Source organism: Orycteropus afer, unplaced genomic scaffold (genome assembly GCF_000298275.1).
Source record: "Orycteropus afer afer isolate SDZICR_OR568_19922 unplaced genomic scaffold, OryAfe1.0 scaffold00069, whole genome shotgun sequence".
NCBI lineage: Eukaryota > Metazoa > Chordata > Mammalia > Tubulidentata > Orycteropodidae > Orycteropus > Orycteropus afer.
This window is the reverse complement of record NW_006921656.1, coordinates 9,049,413-9,068,866: the sequence shown is the minus strand read 5'-3', so window position 1 is coordinate 9,068,866 and position 19,454 is coordinate 9,049,413. Positions and strand designations below refer to the sequence as shown.

Here is a 19,454-nt window from a genome sequence, read left to right as displayed (position 1 = left end):
TGGAGAAGATGGGCAGGAAGGGTCAGGAAATAACTCTTTTCCATCAGGTGGCTGGGTGCTGTCTCAGTCACTGAACATAGGAAAATAGGAGGAGAAGGCTCTGGAGGCGAGGTGATGCACACATGGAAAGTAGATTGGTACATGTTGAGTTTGAGGGGCCTGAGAGATTTCCAGGAGATGGTCGACCGTTAATTTGAAAGTCTGGTTTCAGGCTGGAGAGAGATGTAAGACTCTTTAGCTTCCAGTTTGTGTTAAAGGAGGAGATGGTACTGCCCCAAGAGCACAGTGGACAAGACAAAGGAGGAAGGTGGGATGGTGGCAGTTGGGGGACCCAGCATCTAAGAGGGAGCAGAGACAACAGAAGAGGGTTTCACAGTGAGCAAGTCCATGGGGTCACCATGTCCAGGGAGGAGAGTGTGTCAGAAGGGCAGGAGGGCAGGGACAGAGGCCCCGGAAGTCTGGAATATGGGGAGTGAGGAGAGTCCATTGGGGTCAATGTCATCAGTGACCTTGGGGAGGGCAGCTGGGGAGGGGCTGGGGATCAGAGGAGTATGTGAGGGAAGAGTCGGTGGAGACGGTGTGGACGTGCTCACTGAGTACAAACTCTGGGTGGAAAAGGCAGCTGTGACACAGGCAGACTCTCCTCGGAGACCTCAGGATTTACATCTGGGCTCTCAGCGGGGCTAGTCATGGAGAGCTACACACTGAAGCTGCTAAAGACAGAGGCCAGTTTGTCCAGGAAGCACTGAAGAAGGGGAGGCCCCCACCTCAGAGAGAGGGTGGGGCTCTGGGTCCCAGAGGAGGGAAGGGACTCTGTTGAGGTGAAGGACCCTCCAAGGATTAGTCAGGGTCTGAAAGAGCCATTCTGGGGTTGTCCCGGCGGCAGAGGGAAACCAGTAAGAAGCAGTAGGTGGCTCCTCACCGGAGCCTTGTGCAGCTGATGGGGCCCATTCAAGACATCACTGGCCTGCCCTCCCCTGCCCCACTTAGGCCTTCCTCTCTGGTGGGGTCGGCAGATCCTAATGGAGAAGCCCTTGTCTCAACCCCTCCTGAAGCAAAGGGGGGTGGGGTGGGACATACCAGCCATTCACCCCTCCTGCCCCTCTGCCCTTGGCCTCTCCACCACCAACCACCCTGGCTTCCTTGTTCCCCCTCCCCCAGCTGTCTTCATGCCTAACCTGCTTCTCCTCCATTCCTCCATGAGGCCACCCAAGGACCTGTTAATGACAGTGGCCCTCACCCAGCCAGCCCCCCAGCTCCCTCCCCTGCTCTAGTAGTCTTCCTGCTGGTTCCCGGGGCCTCACAGTCTCCATTACTGGGACACGCTGGTCATCACTGGTGCCTCACTGGGCTAGCTCCACAAGGGCACAGGACTTGGTCTCTTTGCTCACTGGTGCTTCTCAGATGTCTAGGCTATTCCTGGCACATGGTAGGTGCTTGATGATAAAGTGGGGTGAGTGTGGAAACATCTATCACCTGCCTTATTGTTCCTAGTTTTAAATAAACTACTAGCAAGAGCTGACAGAAAAGTAATGTTTATCCCCCAGGAATCTGTCATTTTGTTGTTATCAGGTGCCATCGCGTGGGCCCCGACTCATGGTGACCCTAAATCCAACAGACTGAAGGGCTGCCTGGTACCATCTTCACAGTCACTGATAACCGCTGCCGTGGCCACTGTGTCGTTCGAAAGCCTTCCCACCTGGGGGCAGGGGCTCATCTTCCAGCACCATGTGGGACAATATTCTGTTGTGATCCACAGGGATCCCATTGCTGATTTTCAGGAGACTACCAGGCTTTTCTTCCTAGTCTATCTTACTCCAAAAACCCCGCTGAAAATGGGCTTGGCATTAAACTTAAATCAGTGCCTTCATGATCATTAGTTCACTGGAATCTAACATCGACCCCATTTTACAGGTCTGACATGGAGGCAGAGAGAGGAATGAATATTCACTGAATAAGTTTACTCACTGTGGATGGATGGCCTGAGCTCACACACAAGGCAGGATTTGGACCTGGTCCTGGGTGTCTGTCTAATTCTGTGCTTGACCCACTGGGCCACAGGCACTCAAGGCTACCTTCACCTTCACAGGGGAAGGCTGGGCCTCTGTGTAGCCCTTCACACAGTTCTGTGCTCCGAGGGCTCGCTCTTCTCTTTAGGGCATTTTGGTGACTGTCCCTTATACACAGGATGTGTCCTCGATAGCTCCTTACTGAAGTCCTGGCCTGTAGTTACAGCTTATGGATGCCTGTGGTGGAGTCACGTGGTGGCCCTGGCACCCCTGCTGACTCCCTAATTAAACCAGCAGCAGCGTCTGTGCTCCTGGTCCATGCCAAGAATAGGTCGATGTGGGTTCCAGGGCCTGCCGAGAACATGCTCTCTGCATCCCCACATGTCCCATGGGGACATGGTCCACACATAGCATCTTCAGAACACTGACTGGCAGTGAAGGCCACACCCAGCTGCTCTCAGCTGCTCATATCCCCTGAACACAGGAAGCTGAAGCTCAATCTCATGGATACCCTCCCTGGATACCCTCCCTCAGCTTCCGAGCTGTGAAGTATTTGGACTGCTTTATGTAAGAGGCACTCCTTTCCTTTTTAAAATTCTGAAAAGCTTTTTATTGTGATTTGAGTGTAAGTTTACAGAGTAGGTTAGTTTTCCATTCAACAATCCACACACATTGGTTGTGGTCCCTCAATGTAACATCACTCCTCCTGCTTTCTCTCTGTGTTTCTTGATTCCATTCCTCCTTGTCTCCTGACCCTTCCTGCCTTCTCAGCTTTGTTCAGGGGAGATGCTGGCCCTTGGACTTTGAATAGTTGATTGTTTTAAAGAATGTGTACCTTCCTAGAGTTATTGTTCACCTTGTAAACTTGTCTGTTGTTTGACTGGAAATGCAGGTTCAGGAGTGAGTTTAGTTGCAGGTCTGAAGGATTACGAAGGACAACAGTCTTGGGGGTTACATTAGTCTCTATCCAAGCAGTAAGCCTGGTCTTTTTTATGATTTTGAGTTTTGTTCCATATTTTTCTCCCACTCTATCCAGGACCTTCTAATGTGATTCCTTTCAGAGCAGTTGGAGGTGGTAGCCAGGCACCATCTAGTTCTTCTGATCTAGGCTCGTTCAGATGGTCCATTAGTCCTTTGGACTAATTGTTTCCATGTGCCTTTGATTTTCTTCACTCTTCTTTGCTCAGGATGGGGAGAGACAAATAGTTAGTTGTATCATAGATGGCTGTAACTTTGAAGATCCCAGTTGCTACTCATCAAAGTAGGATGTAGAGCATTGTCTTTGTGGACCATGTTGTGCCAGTTGACCTTGATGTCTAAGAGGCTTCTTTTAGCAATGCCTAGGGCTTGGCACGGGAGCTCTGGTAGCATAGTGGCTAAGACACTTGCCTGCTAACCAGATGGCTGGCGGTTCAAACCCACCAGCCACTCCTCGGAAGGAAGGTTGGGCAATCCTACTTCTGTAGTGATACTGCCTCGGAAACCCAAGGAGGGGTCGCTATGAGTCGGGGCCGACTCAACGGCACATAACAACAACAACAGGGCTTGGCACCCTGCTATTCTTAAAAGCTACTTCATTGTAGAAAGGGTTTCTGGGGAACAATTGAAGGGGCCTGTGTCCTTTAGGTGAGTCAGTCACATTCCACAGCAATTTGGAAGAAGGCTCCAAGTGTTTGGACCCACAGCCAATGGGACAAGCCCTCTCCAAGCCTCTTTCTTTAAGACATGGCGTACCCTGGACCATTTCAACCAAGTACAAGGTTGCATCTAGAAATATCTAATAATAATAACAATGGACAGGGTGCTAAAAACTTCATAGCTATAATCTTATTTAGCCCTCATGACAGTTTTATGAAGAGGGTAATATTATTGTACTCAGTTTACAGCTGAGGAAACAAAGAGTAACTTGCCCAAGGTCATGCAGCTAATAAGTAGCAAAGCTAGCATCTAACTCTAGGATTTGAACCCAAAAGGTTTGGCTTTAGAACCCTTCCATCTACAGTGGCAGTGCTTCCTCTATTCACTCATCTAATGCATGTTACTACTGAGCACCTACTGGCTGGTTGGTGCCATACTGAACTGGAGGCTGCAAGCAGTCCCTGCCCCTCTGCTCCTTGGTGTTTCTGGAGCAGTGGACACATATGGACTATACCACCTGGCATTGGATCACACTGTCCTGTGGGCATTCCTCGGTCCATGTTGACCCACTCCCTAAGGTCTTCATCTAAATGCTGGCCACAGCATCTCACAGGGACCATTGTTGTGGATTGCTGCCATTGAGCTGGACCCCAATTCACGGTGACCCATTGTGCCATAGAATGAAAGGCTAGCATCCCATGATGGTGTGCCACCTCCCTGAGTTTGCACAGTGAATAGCGAGCACAATTGGTGCTGGAACTCAGAGCTCACTGTGACCACCTCATGTCAGGAACTGAGGGAGGATCATGCCTCCCAAAGGGACCCTGCTGGCACAGCATTGGGCCCACCAGGCACTCCATGGGAAAAAAGATGTGGCAGTCTGCTTCCATGTAAAGAGCACAGCCTTGGAAATCTTGTGGGGCAGCTCTGCTCTGTCCTGTCAGAGCGCTGGGAGTCAGAATCTACTCAACAGCAGCAGGGACTCCCAAATGACAAAGCAGCCCAAGCAAAAAACAAACTCACTGCCACCAAGTTGATTTTGATTCATAGTGACCCCCATTGAGTTTCCAAGGCTGTAAATCTTTACGGAAGCCGACTGGTGGGTTCAATCCACTGACATTTTGGTTAGCAGCCAAATGCCTTACCCACTACACCACCAGAGCTCCTTGGCAAAGCAGCCTGAGGACACTCAATCCAACGCCACTGGTCCCCTGGTCCCCGTACCCTACCCTTCTCCCATGACTGAACCTTCCGTCCACTTCTGCACTGTCCCTGGGTTTTAGGCCCACCCAGTGCCTGGTGTGGGAGGAGGACTTGACAAGTTCCTTCATACAATACCTGTGCCCAGAATATGCCCTTGAGCTTTACTGCTTCTGGCTCCACTCATCTTGGCCCTTACTCCTTGACCAAGGCCCTTGCCCCAGCGCTGAGCTGAGCACAAAGGAGCAAAGCATTTTGACACACGACAGAGTGACCAGCCACTGTGCTGTCTTGCACGGTTGTGCAAGAACTTCCTTCTTCTTCATGGAAAGGAATGAGGATAGAACTAAGACAAGACACAGCTTCCTCCCATGCAGATGGGCACACACCCCAGCTCTGAATAATTTCCTCATTTGAACACAGTGGTTTGGGGCCTCGGTTCAGCCTTCAGGTTTCTAATTGAAACCAGTGAAACCCACAATTAATGCAAACAGGTAGGTCTAGGTGATTAAATGCTATATGCCTGACTTGGAGCTGGGTGCTTCAAAACATCATTCTAATTCTCAAGACAGCACTAGGGGTGGGATTGTCTTCATTTTTGTATGGGAGGAACCTGAGGGTCAGAGAGAGTAAGTGACTGGCCCAAAGCCACACAGCTGGGGAGTGGAGGAGATGTGATCCAAGCCTGGAGTTGCTGGCTCTAGGGCCCTTGCTCCTTGCACTGAGACCTGCTGGCCCCTCTTAGCCAGCATCCACTTTGCTTCCAAAAACCCATCCACAACTTACAGTAGAGCACCTTGCAGATGACAGATCATTTTCACACTGCTTCACTCACTTCATCCTCATGAGAAATAAAGAAGGGCCTGCGTCAATATCATCAGACCCATTTTAAAGATCTGAGTCTCAGGGAGGGGCAGATGTCTTTTCTCAGGCCCCTCAACAATTGGCAGTTAGGACTCAAACCCTAAACTTTGATCCCACACTCAATGCTCTTCTCCACTGGACCGAGCACCCAGAAGGCAGGCTTTCCATCCTGCTGTTTGACTGAGGTGCCTCCCTGTAGTCTTGTCCTTAGAAGAGGTCATGGTCGTGGTTAAGTTATAGCTGGGGGAAAGGGTCTGACATTTGCCATCAGTCAGACCTGGGGTCAGTCCCGGCTTATGCCCCTATCTGTGTGACCCAAAGTGATGTGTTTAGAGTCTCTGAACCTTAGAATAAAGGTATATCAAGTGGGATAACCTGATGCCTACTTCACATGGTTATTCTGAAGCTTCAGTGAGACACAGACGTGAAATGTTTGGCACAAAGTTTGGAGACATGTTGGAGGTCACTGTTTTAGCTCTTTTGTTGATGTTACAAAATATTCTAACACTCAGAAAAGAATAGAGTAATACAATGCATGTTTTGCCCCAAACTATGGGTATTGGCTCATTAGAAAACCAAATTCACTGCCATTGAGTAGAGTCTGACTCATAGCAGCCCCCGTTGGGGTTTCCAAGGTTGTAATTCTTTACAAGAGCAGACTGCCTCATCTTTCTCCCTCAGAGCCACTAGGGGGCTTGAACCCCCAATCTTTTGGTTAGCAACCAAATGCTTTAACCACTATAGCACCAGAATTCCTTACTGACTCATTACTAGGTTGTAAAATCAGCATAATGGATTGCAGGCAAGTGTTTCCAGACTAGACCACATTCGACTGGAATAGAAGTTCTGGGATGTATTGTATGTGGTGAAACTGAGCATGTCTGTGGGTGTTATTTCAGGAGTGTGTTCATCCACATGCACCCATGTATGTGTAAATTACCTGTCTTAGGAGCTCTGGTGGCATAGTGGATAAGGCACTTGACTGCTACGAGGAAGGTCAGTGGTTTAAACCCACCAGCTGCTTCACAGAAGGAAGACTGGGCAGTCTACTTCCGTAAAGACTTACAGCCTTGGAAACCCAATAGGGGTCACTATGAGTCGGAAACGACTCGATGGCAGTGAGTTTGGTTTTGGTTTTTATTGCAGACTGTGGGTAAAAATATCCGCAGGTCACTAGAATACAACCCATGTCTTCACTCTTCAGATTTAACAGACATTAATGTGCCGTGTTTGCCTCAGACTTTTTCCCAGGAAATCAAACAGTATGGATAGAAGAAAAACGTCTCCTGGTCGAGCCCTGGCTCCCCAGTGCTGGTGTGCAGTTGCCTGCGGACCTGCTGTGGTCAGTTATTCCGTGGCTGTGGCCCAGGCTTTTTGTAGGAGGTCAGCCAGCAGCATCAGCTCTGGCCCCAGGGTCGGCTGGTAGACGTCTAAGCTGTCCACCCGGGAGGGGCTACTGACTGAATTCCACTCACAGGCCCTGCATGGTTGGGAATGTTTAGAGAACCAATGTAAACATGCCAGCGCCCGCGATTAAGCACATCTCCCAGTTTACGTAAGATTCTAGAAATATGTAAACACACAGCGTGGGCCTTGCGAGGGCTGAACGCGGAGTCTAAGCCTTCTGCTCTGGAGCTGCCTGTAGGTGCTCTGCTGGGCCTGGTCCTCGGAGCCGAGGAAGCTGAGGCCTCGGGAGGGGCGTGGTACGCTCTAGGTGCAGCAGCCGGAAGTCACTGGGGTGACGGTGGGAGGGAGTGAGTGCATGAATGGCGTGCCCATCTGGACCCTGCCGTCCAGACAGCTGCACGTCCTTCCTGACCGTCTACCGCTCTTTCCTTCATGGCTCCTGCCCCCAGTGAACTGCCCATTCTTCGCTTATTTTCCATCTCCGCCCACTGGAACGAGCAGCATACTCCCGCTGGTTCCCCGGCCTGGCGAGCAGTTGGCCCGAATGGAGACTGTGTGTAGCAGTGTAGAAGTGGACATAAAAACGTCATGTGCTGAATGACTGAGTCAGAGAATGCAGCTCTCCTAACAAAACCAGGTCGTGGCCACCCACGAGCCGTTTGAGACAGCACCCCACGTAGAGGGAGTGACGGCAGGCACAGGAACCGGTATCAGTTGGCTATCATTTTGGAGCACTTACTAAGTGCTGGGCATCCTTTTAAGTAGTTCACATGCAATAGGCCCTTTGGTCCTTACAAGATGCCCTGTGGAGTCCCGGGTGATACAAACAGTAATGCACTAACTGCTAACCTGAAGGTTGGGGTTTGAATCTGCCCAGAGGGACCTTGGCAGAAGCCTGATGATGTACTTTGGAAAACCCAGCCGCTGAAACCTCTGTGGAGCACAGTTCTACCACGGTATCCATGAGGTCACTCTCGGTTACTGTGCTGATACCTGGTGCTGGCTTTTAATAACCTATGCAGAGGGTCCCCGTACTGTCCCCATTGTTCAGACAGGAAACTGAGGCAGAGAGAGCTGAGCAGCTTGCTTAAGGCAAGCCAGTTAGAGCTGGGGTTCAGACCCAGGCAGTCTGCCTCCAGCACCTTGTGCTTAACACCATGCCCACCCCTGCCTCAAGCTCCCAGAGAGAAAATTCTAGGTCAAGGATTTGAGTCATGCTGACTTGGGCCTTCTAGAATCTGACTGGGGAACTGGGGGTATCTCTCTTTCAGCAATTTGAAGAAAGTCAGGGTAGGACCAGCAGCAAAACGGCCTTCTACCAGGCACTGCAGAACTCCCTGGGTGGCGAGGATGCGGACCCCAGCGTGGTGGCTGCCGCGACGTGGTATTACTCCCTGGAGCACTCCGTGGACGATTACGCCTCCTTCTCCCGGGCCCTGGAGAACGCCACCCGGTGAGCAGCAGAGGGTGGGGTCCTCGGCCGCCTGGTGAGAGTGCAGTTGGCCTTCAGACCATGAGCAAGGGGGTGGTTGAGGGACTCTGGCTTGTTTCCCACATCATCGTTTGCTCCTCTACGGAGTGTGGTGAACACTTGCCGGGGGATAGGTGGGGTAGGCCCTGCTGCCGGTTCTTCTCAGGATAGAGACGGCGTGCTTGCCAGAGGCACCCGCTGTGTTCAACTGGGGGAACTCAGCAAAGCGTATGTGAACTTAGGGCCCTCACCCCATGGGGGAATCCACGGACAGCAGCCACTACGACCCTCACGCTCGTCCTGCCCTGGTTTCAACACCGCTGCACCCGGCCGAGCAGAGGCTTTAAAGCCGAGCCGGCTGCCGGGCCCAGCAGGCATCAGTACTGTTTTAGAGTTCCTAGGTCCAGCCAGGGTTTGCTTTGCACCGAGGGAAAGCGAGGCCTGAACAGGGGGACAGACCCAGGCTCCTGACATGGCTTCTTCCGAGGGGCTGTTTCCTCCACTCACATGCACGCGGCCCCTTACTGCTCCAGCTTCTCTTACTCGGGGAAGCCACCCTAGACCCTCCAGAAGAGGTCAAAGGCAGCCCCCCAGGCTGTGCTGTGGGCAGAGTGTTCCTCTCCCAGCACCGACCCCACCCACACTGCAGTGCCAGGACTCAGTGCCCACCAGCGCTCCGTGACACCCCTGGGCCGAGAGCTGTGCGCTCCACGCGTTCACGGCAGGTCCTCCAGAAACAACCAGAGTTCAGTTCTCTCCTCCTAAGAGCCTGGGGCTGAGACTGCCTTGGGACTCCAACTCTCATGTCACCATTGAACCCCTCACAGGCCCAACGACATGCTCTCAAGTCCCTCTGCAAGGCTTCCTTTCTGAGTAGGAAGAACGTGGCTGGGGGTTTCAGCACCCTGTGACCTCTGTTTTCTCTCCCTTTGGGAGGTCCACGTTTCATCTAGTCTCTGGGGACAGAGCCACATGTCAGGACTCAGATGGCTTTTCTGTCCTGAGCTCTGCTGGGAAGGGGAGGGCAGGAAGGGGCTAGAGATCAACCTCCTTGCCTGGAACCTACACGAGGAGGCTGTGGTTTCCAGCCCAAGCACTGGTAGCTCAGCCCACTTGGGTCTTGGGGACAAGCAAGGCTTTGATCTTCCTTCTAATGAAGAGCTCAGCTTCCAACCAAACTGCTAACAGCTGTTTACAGAGGCCCAGCCCTCGGCTTGACCCTGTGAACTCACAGATGTCTGAGGCCCTGGCCCTGAGATGCTTGTCCATCGGTCCGGACTGGCTCAGCATGGCACCGTAGCGCAAACTCAGAAAACCTGAAGTGGCTTTGAGGATGACCTGTGTGCTGTGGTGGGGCTTGGGTCCGATGAGTAGGTAACCCAAGAAGGCGTCATGAAGGAGGCAGACTGTCTCCTGCCCACACTCGGTCCCCGTAGTCTCCTGTCTGATCCCACCCCTGTCACACTCACAACTCCTCAGGGAACCAAAGGTGAAATCCAGCTCCTCCCACTGCCCTTTTGGGCCCCCGTGGCTGACCCCATCCTGCCTTGTAGCCTTCTCTGTAAACATTTGGGCCATCTGCAGGGGCCTTAAATCACCTTCAGAAAAGGGTGGCTGAAGCTCCTTAGTGACGTTTGTACCTGTGGTCAGTCTTGGTCACTACGATACTTAGCAGAGTGGGGCCCATTGTCCCCACGTGTCAGCTGGGGGATGAGATTCAAGGACACGGAGGGGCTACAGCAATGCACCTGATTCGGCAGTGCAAGTGGGATTCAAACCCTGGCAGCTGAGGTCAGGCAAGTCCCCCTGTTCTAGCCCAGGCCTGCCACTCTGTAAGTGCACGCACTTGGCGTCACAACACGCTGTCTCCCTGCAGTAAGGCAGCACTTCTGTATTTAGTCACCAGGTTACCCCTATTGGGGGAGCAACATGAAATTCTAGACACCCGAGGCAGCCTTCCTCAAATTCAGCCCTGCTGGCATTTGGGGCCACGTGGTTCTCTGTTGTGGGGTGTCCTGTCCATTGTGGGATGCCTGGCAGCATCTATCGCCTCCACCAACAGGGTATCGGTAGAAACCCCCCAGTTCTCCACCAGCCAATCAGAAACATCTCAAGGCTGGCAGGGGTGGGGGGTGGTAAACTCAGCCCCATGGAGGTTCACCGGCCTGAGGGCTCCGTGTGCGTGAAATGCCCCTGCAGTCTCTGTCTTCCTTGAAAATGCACACTCGTTTTATGTTCTGCTCCAGAGAATATCTGTACTTATGAAATGCCTTGCTCTTAAATCTGTCAGTCAAACTGATGTTTTGGGAAGCTGTTTACCCTGGGAGTGTCTTGACCCTAAAAGGTCTGCTGTGAACACCCATCAGTGATTGTGGCCAGCCTCATACCAGAGTGGACAAAGGCCTCCAACCAGGCCCACCGTCTGGTCACCTGGGGGTGGTGCTGCCACTGGAGAGATGTCCTGGGCAATGCAGGGAGGGCCTGGGTGGCCAAAGGGCCCCTAGCCTGGGGACAGCCTTCAGCCGGCACAGTTGTCCATAGAGCTTTGTGTAACTAGACTCCTTTTCCTCATCCTCCCCTCGCCAGGGACTACTTCATCATCTGCCCTGTGATCGACATGGCGAGGCACTGGGCAAGGCAGGCCCGAGGGACTGTCTTCATGTACTATGTTCCCCGAAGCTACGGGCACAGCAGGTAAGGGGCCACATGGGTATTGTCAAGCAATGGCACCTGCCAGCAGTCCCCATCACTACATCCATGACACGTGCCTCCCATGTGCAGATCCTGCAAGTTAGGTGACGTTTCACGAAAACACCGGCATCCATGTGAGGTCGGCAAGGTGGGAGTGAATATGCTACTTTACATACGAGGAGTCTGAGGCCCAAGCAGTTCCTCACGATGCCCCAAGGACAAAGCAGTGCCTGTGTCTGGCTTGGGTGGGCATGAAAAGAGACCTTGGCATCCAGCGGTCTGTGGCCACCCACGGCCAGGGCGGCTGCTGGAGAGCTGGGCCGAGAACAGCCCTTGGCAGCTTCTCCCAAATGCCAGGCTCTCAAGAACCCATACTCAACACGCTCGCTCTGCCTTCTGGTTCCCTACCCTCCTCCCTTCTAGGACGGAGGTTTTAGCAAGGGTGGAATATGCCTGCAGCGAGCCCATCAACAGCCTCACAAGTGTGCGTTCACCTTTGTTGTCATTGTTGCTGTTGGCGACCGTTGAGTAGACCCTGTTCATGGTGACACCGGGCGTAGCCCCAGCCATCACCGGTCCCGTGCCATCTCCATGGTCAGCTGTGGATTGAACTCTTGGGATCTGAAGGGTTTTCTTTTTCTTTTTAAAAAATGACATTTTAGGGAGCAAGAGGCAGAGCTGAAGCCCAAGGTCGAGGGGCTTTCACACAGCACCTAGAGCCTGGCACTTTGAACTTGGACTTAAAGCCTCCAGACTGTAAGAGAATAAACTCCTGTTTGTTAAGGCCAAAACAACAACAACAATAACAACATCAGCATTTTACTGTGTTTTAAGTGAAGGTGGAGATAGATGCTTAATTTCCCAGCCAGTGATTTGTTCTGTGCCCTTAGTTACCTTCTTCATGATGCCACAATACATGGGTGTTTGGTGTTTCTGCTCTGGTGGTTCTGCATGGGGTTTCCATTGACTGATGTTTTGGACGTAGATTGCCAGGCCTTTCTTCCTAGTCTGCCTTAGTCTAGAAGCTCTGCTGAAGCCTTTTCACACAAGAGGACGGGCAGGTGCTGGCTGTGTATGAGCCTTGTCTGGGAATCAGACATGGGTCTCTCACAGAGAAGGCGAGAACTCTTCCACTGAACCAGCAGAGCCCCCACACACTCAGGTAGACCCACGTTCTCATTAAATCCAAACTCACTGCTGTCGAGTCGATTTGACTCGTAGCAACCCCTCCTTAGGTTTTTGAGACGGTATTTCTACAGAAGTAGATTGCCCAGTCTTCTTTCTGAGGAGTGGCTGGTGGGTTTGAACTGACAGCCTTCTGATTAGCAGTCAAATGCCTTAAGCACTATGCCTCCAGAACTCCTATGCATACTGATACATACATACATACTCATTGGCCATGGCAAAAAAGAAGCTATACAATCACTATGTTGTTGTTGTTAGGTGTTGTCGAGTCGGACCCGACTCATAGTGACCCCTCCTAGGGTTTCCGAGGCAGTATCACTACGGAAGTAGATTGCCCCATCTTCCTTCTGAGGAGTGGCTGGTGGGTTTGAACTGCCAGCCTTCTGCTTAGCAGTCAAGTGCCTTAGCCACTATGCTACCTATGTGAGGGCAAAAACAACGAAACGAAACAGAGGCCACCAGGATGACCAGTGCTATAGCCCTGGCCTCCCTTGTGAAGTGACAGGCCTGCCAGGGAGCTGCGGAGGGGCAGGACCTGGTGGTCTGTTTGGGACCTGAGATTGGGGTAGTCCTCAAGAAGCCGTTGTTGGACAGAATCGGAATTGCACTGTCTCTCATGGCCACTTTGGAGTTCTCTATTGCCAAGGAAACTCTGTGCCCCTGTGAGATCCAGGACACTTTACCATAAAGGAAGCCCTTTGTGCATCAGACGCTCAGAAAGTGCCCTGGAATCGTCTCGGCCCTCTGGCCCTCAGAGCCCAGGGAGCTTCCTTGCACACAGCTGCTCAGAAATTGTACTGATTATTCAAACCACCCCGCTCTGATTGACAGATGGAGAAGTTTAAGCTGGAGTAGAAAGTGGTCTGTTAGGGATCACACTATATCCCTCCAAAAGAGGTGTTCCAGCCCCACCCACTGCAGCTGGGAACACGACCTTGTTTGGAATAGGGTCTTTGAAAATGCTGTCAGTTAAGATGACATGAGGTCCCAGTGCACGCAGTAGGGTGGTTCTACTCCCCTCTGAACAGTGTCCTCAAAGAAAACACCAGAAAGACACACAGAGGGAAGATGACCATGTGACCAGGGTTGACATTATGCAGCTGCAAGCCCGGGGCGTCCAGAGCCACGAGCAGCTGAGAGAGACAAGAAGGCATCTTCCTCTAGAGCCTTCAGAGAGCGAGCCTGGCCTGCCGACAGCCTGAATGCAGACCCCTCACCTCCAGACAGCACAGGTCCGTTTTCCTAAGCACCGTGTGTGGCATTTGGCTGCAGCAGCCTAGGAAACAGTACACGCTGCGTGGAGCTTTGTTTTGCCATCTGTGAGAGGGAGAGACAGGGTGGGGGGGGAGAGGCACTCCCACCGAGCTCCCATGAGGAGGGACAGGAGATGAGGGACTGACCGTCTCGGCCTCTTCGCTCCCTCTCCTAGACTGAGTGTCGAATAAAAATCCCTGTGATGAGCGGGTTGTGTAGGTCAGGGAGGTGTGAGAAAGGTCTGGGCTCAGTCCCGGTAGGGCACTTCCAGCTCTCGTGTTCTACTGTCTTTGGCGGAGAGGGACACTCAGTGCCGTGGAAACGTGTTTATAGGCAGTGATGCTGCTGCTTGTACGGCAGCAGAGTGTCACGGTTAAGAGAAGGGGCTCTGGCACCACCTGCTGTGGCTAGAGACCCACCTGGAGCCTTAGTGACTTGGTGACTAAGGCAAAGGACTTAGCCTCCTTTGTGACTCAGTTTCCTTATCTGAGCAGTGGGGTAATAACAGCCCCTACAGCAGAGGGTTATTGATTTGTGCATGGAGCGTTGCTGGCCGACAGTAAGGGCCAAGAGGAGCCTGTTACTCTTGTCCATCAGCAAGCTTTCTTATCCCTCAGGGGGTATGTTTCCTCTCTGGTCATGATCACAGCAAGGTGCCATCTCAGTCCCTGGGTGCCACAAACAGTTAAGCGCTCAGCTACTAGCTGCAAGGTTGACGGTTTGAACCCTCCCAGGGGACTCAGAAGAAAGGCCTGGTGATCTGCCTTTGCATCCCAGCCTCAACAAGGCCTGAGCAGCTCTGTTCCGCACATGGGGTCACCAGCAGTCGGAATCGGCTCAATGGCAACCAGCACTATAGGAGACGCTTGGATCAATGAATGGACCCCAGAAACAAGCCCATTTAACTTGCTGGCACCTTTGTCTTTTCTACCCGAAAAGACGTCTGTCTCACCCTGGAGCTGCCACACTCCTCATTTATTTCTGGCTGCAATCTACATACTTAAAATATATATGTGCAGTTGCATTTCCAGCCATCTGTCCTGCCCCTCCGTTTCTGCTAGCTCTCCTGGCGCTCACTGATGAATAAAACACAGTAAATTAGCACTTTCTTAGACTGTCGCTAATTGATCACAGAGCAGTGTGGCCCTCTACCTGCCCACCCTGGTTGTGTCTGTGACTTTCACTCCTAGAATCAAGGGCCACCTTCTTGTAGGGAAAGAATAGGAATAGTGTGTTGGGAGAATGGAGAAACAAATGACGAAGCTGTGGAGGGAATCTCTTGCTTGAATTGTGTTCTGTGTTTGGGTCCTTATTCCAAAGCTTTTCATCCCAGGGAGCTAGAATGCCATATCCACATCCCAATGGATGGAATGGCTTCTCTTGAATGGTGGGCAGAGTAGAACTCTTGGGCTTAACCACCCACCTGGATGTCTCATAAGATGCTGGAGTGGTGAATTTTGAGAGTGGCAGCTCTGGATAGTGGAAGAACACATCCTTTAGACTTAAACCAACTAGGGTTTCAATCCCATCTCTTCCATTTATAAGGTGTTCGCACTGGGCACGCTTTCTTACTTCAATTTTCTCACCTATCAAACAGGTGTAATTACATCTACTCTATAGTGTGTGCTAGGAGCTTTGGTAGCATAGTGCCTAAGGCACTTGACTGCTAACCAGAAGGCTGGTGGCTCAAACCCACCAGCCATTCCTTGGAAGGAAGGTTGGGCAATCTACTTGCATAGTGATACCGCCTCGGAAACCCAAGGAGGGGTCACTATAGTCGGGTCTGACTGGACAGCAGTGAGTTTGGTTTTTGGTTTATAGTGTGTGCTGAAGATTCAAGATCATGGATGTTAAACAATTGATACGTTGTAGATATCTGATATCCAGCAGCTATGATTATTTTTCCCTTTGGATGATAAGGCTCCAAGAGGATAAATACCAGGATAACTCCAGAGGCAGTGATGCTCTTCCTTTATAACATGTGTCAACCCTGCCAGGCAAAGCTATAAATTCTATACTCAAAACACTTTCATTCTAGACATTTCCATGCATCCCAGGGGACTTTCACATTCAAGATTCAAAGTACTATCTTTCTAGTTGACTGTCTTGGTGAGTTTGTTAGAACTAGCAAACCAAAGAAAATACTAAGTGGTTGAATTCTTGAATTGGGTCTACCAGCCTGGCTACAATCTGTGTCATTAGCAAGACTATTTCCCAATAAACCTAGAAATAAATCATTTTCTGAAACTGAACACTCCAATCCCATGACATGTTAGGGTTTATGCTATGTGTCCTCTTCATTTCTCTGGCAAATATTGACAGAATATCTTCCATGCCCAAGATGCTCCTTTAGGTGCTAGAGCTGGTACAGCCTGCAAGGTGGAGAAGACCCTGCTGTCCTGGGATGAACTCTGTAATGGGGGCTGGGCGTGATGGCTGTCCAGAGATAGTGTACGGGGAGAGACCATCCACATAGAAGCAAGCAGAGTGAGCTCAGATGGTGATGCTCAGAAGGAGGGACTCTAGGGCACTGTAGTTGGTGGTGAGTAGGACCAAAGGCTGCTTGAAATCGGCTGTGCAGAAGAACCTTCTGAGAAGGTGGCATCTGAGCTGGGAAGTGAGGGATGAGAAGGTGTGATTCTGGTGAAGAACTGAATGGTCATCCATCCAACAAGGCCCCGAGTGGGACAGAGCTAGACCTGTCTGAGGATAAGAAGGAGGCCAGGCAACTGGAGTCTCCTGGAGAAGAGGAGGCTGGCTGCAGGGGAGGAGGAAGAGGCACTGTCTTATGGATCACATGGGAGTTTGTGGACTACAGTAGGAAAAGATAGTATTTTATCTGAGTGTGATGGGAAGCATGAGAGATGTTTAAGGAGGCATCTTGTGTAGAATGCACATTGGCACATTGGTCTTCATTCACACCCAAAACACAGCTCACTAAAACACTTTATTATTGTTGCTATATGCTGTCGACTTGACCTCAACTCACAGTGACCCCTCCTTGGGTTTCCAAGGCAGTATCCCTATGGAAGTGGATTGCCCAACCTTTCCTTCTGAGGAGTGGCTGATGGGTCATCAAAAAAAAAAAAAAAAGAAAAGAAAAAAATAGAAGCCCTGTTATCTGGTCTGATGGTCAGTTAGTCAGGAAGTTCAATTAAAGTATGAACTTACGAAAAAGAGTGAAAATAAGGAGCCCTGGTGACACAACAGTTGAGCACTCAACTGCTAATCGAAAAGTTGGTGGTTCACATCCCCCCACTGGCTCCATGGGAGAAAGACCTGGAGATCTGCGCCTGTAAACATTCAGCCTAGAAAACCCTGCAGGGCAGTTCTGCTCTGTCCCACGGCTTCACTGTCAGTCGAAATAGACTCAACGGCACCTAACATCACCCACAGCCCACCTTAAACATTTTGTTTCAGCATTGACCATGAACACGTGCATTCACTTCTCATCCTTCTGATGCAAGGCCAAAGGCATGAGTGGGAAATTGCTGAGGTTTTTAGAGTTCTCTCCCTTGGATTTCTTGCAAAACCATACACATAAATTATGGTCTGTATTTCCAGCTTTGGTTTCTGGAAAGTGGGATATCTGCCTGGAATTTGATTAATTTAATTAAACAGTGTCATTAGAATGGCAAACACATTTGGCTGCTGGTGAGCACGCAGCCTTGCTGCTGAGGACACGTGGTGAGTGGGGGCATCAGGTTTTTCCGAGCTGCAGTTGTCAGGGTTTATGGAGATAACCAAGAGCTCAGGCTGGTCCCACAGGGCAGGCGGAACCTTTGACTGTCATACCGCTCTGCCAGGCTTTAGGGAATTATGGAAATATTACAAGGGTGACGTTTGGGGCCAGAAGTGGGATGGTATTTAATGTAAATCAGGAGCTCGTTTCTAAGGATTGCATAGTGAATCCCTTTGCCCAGCCGCTTGTAAAGCATCCTCCTGATTAATTCATAGGCAGAATCTGAACCTTCGCGCATGAGATTTGCTGAGGGGGGCACTCAGCCAGGCTTCTACCCGTAAGCTCCTCAGCAGTTCCTCAACCTCGCAGGACGCGCCTGGGACACCCAGGGACTTCATCCCTCATGATCCCTTGTTTCCCTGGGAGGAAGTTATCTAGAGATGCTGCCTGCAGATAAGAAATGGAGTGTATTTAGTGGGAATAAGGTCAACAAACTTCCTCCTGCAGATGGAACAACAGGGACAAAGTCGCTGGACACCACAAGCTCGCAGATCAATGCTGTTGGATGGACAGCAATGCCAGGCCTTTCTGCCTGTTACCACTAGAAAACCTGGCCTCCATTAGGCAAAAGTGTGGCTTGGTTATATCAAGAAAGGGCCTACCCATTCCTTGTCCCCACCATGAGGGGACACCAGGCTCAGCCCAACTCCCTCCACCTACCATCACCTGGAGCCAGATATAGCCCTGGGCACTCACCACCTCAGTCCTGTGCCCAGTGACCCAAACCTCCATGACTGATGGCTCCCTGACCCTGAAGTCGGAGCCCACATCGAGAGCGTGTGTCATGAATTGTCTCTGGGTGTAGCTCTCAGCTGGCTGGAATGTGGCTGAGCTCTGCTAATCACAGCCTAGCCAGATGGGCCTGAGATGTACAGTGTAGCTGAAAGGGAAGACCAGGAATAAGGTAGAAAGAGCCAGGGTTCGGTTCTCTGGACAACAGCAGTGAGCTGGTGGTTGCTCGGTTCTCGTCTTCCTCCCACTCAACTTGGGTGAGCTTTCTCTAAAAGACAAATGTAACGTCTTACTGCTTAAAACCAAAAGAACCAATCTCACTGCCACCTAGTCGATTCCTAGTCATAGTGACCTCCATTGGGTTTCCAAGGCTGTAAATTTTTATGAAAGCAGACTGCTTCATCTTTCTTCCGCAGAGCAGCTGATGGGTTTGAACTACTGACCTTTTTGGTTTGTAGCCAAGTGCCTTCACTGTTATACCACCAGACCTTGCTCCCCTTCCCCGTAAAATGGAGCCTTCACTCTGGCCTCCGTCCTCACATCTGTATCACAGACAGGCCTTCTCAATCATGTAATCAGTGGTTCCGTACTCTTGAGTGTCTTAGACAAGGAAATAGTCCCATTTCCCTTCTCCACAGGACTTATTTCTCTGCATGCTACACGAGGCCCAGAATGCCACAGCCTGTGATTGCACCAGCACCAACTTCCCCTTCGGCCCTTTCTCCTCTGTGCCCAGCTGTACCTCACTGGTCCAGTCCCCATGCAGAGCACAGACCCCGCCTCCACAGCATGGCGTGTCCTGAGTCTCTGTGGTGCCTGACAGGAGTGCTGCCACAGTCCTCTGTTACCCACAGCCCCTATTCAGAGCCCAATACAGGAGACATTGGCAAATAGGGGTAACATGGGGTTCAAGCCAATGTCCGTGTCTCATCGTTCACAGTCCTCACCAAACAACACTCACATCCTGAAACTAAAACAGAAAGCACTCACGCACACATGCATGCATGTGCGCACACATGCATGTGTGCACACATACACACGCACACATGTACATGCACACGCACGTGCACATGTACGCGTGTACACACATGCACACATGGCATCATCAGTGTGTGGCTAAGCAGTTCACTGACATCAGCAGCATTAACTCCCCCTTCGATGGCAATTTCCAGTTGCAGAGGCATTTCCGTCCACTGTCTACTCCACCACTCGTCCGGCAGTCTGTCCTCCAGTGTGCTTTGTGTGTTGCTATGATGCTGGA

The 19,454-nt window shown here is 51.2% G+C and overlaps 1 protein-coding gene across 1 annotated transcript in view; it reads left to right on the top strand.

Annotated features, from left to right (window-relative positions):
• TG (thyroglobulin) overlaps positions 1-19,454 on the top strand; it is a 243,257-nt gene that overhangs the window by 216,685 nt on the left and 7,118 nt on the right. The window contains exons 45-46 of the mRNA XM_007940540.1: positions 8,390-8,571; positions 11,176-11,283. Coding sequence (XP_007938731.1) covers positions 8,390-8,571; positions 11,176-11,283 — 290 coding nt within the window. The remainder of the gene's footprint in view (positions 1-8,389; positions 8,572-11,175; positions 11,284-19,454) is intronic.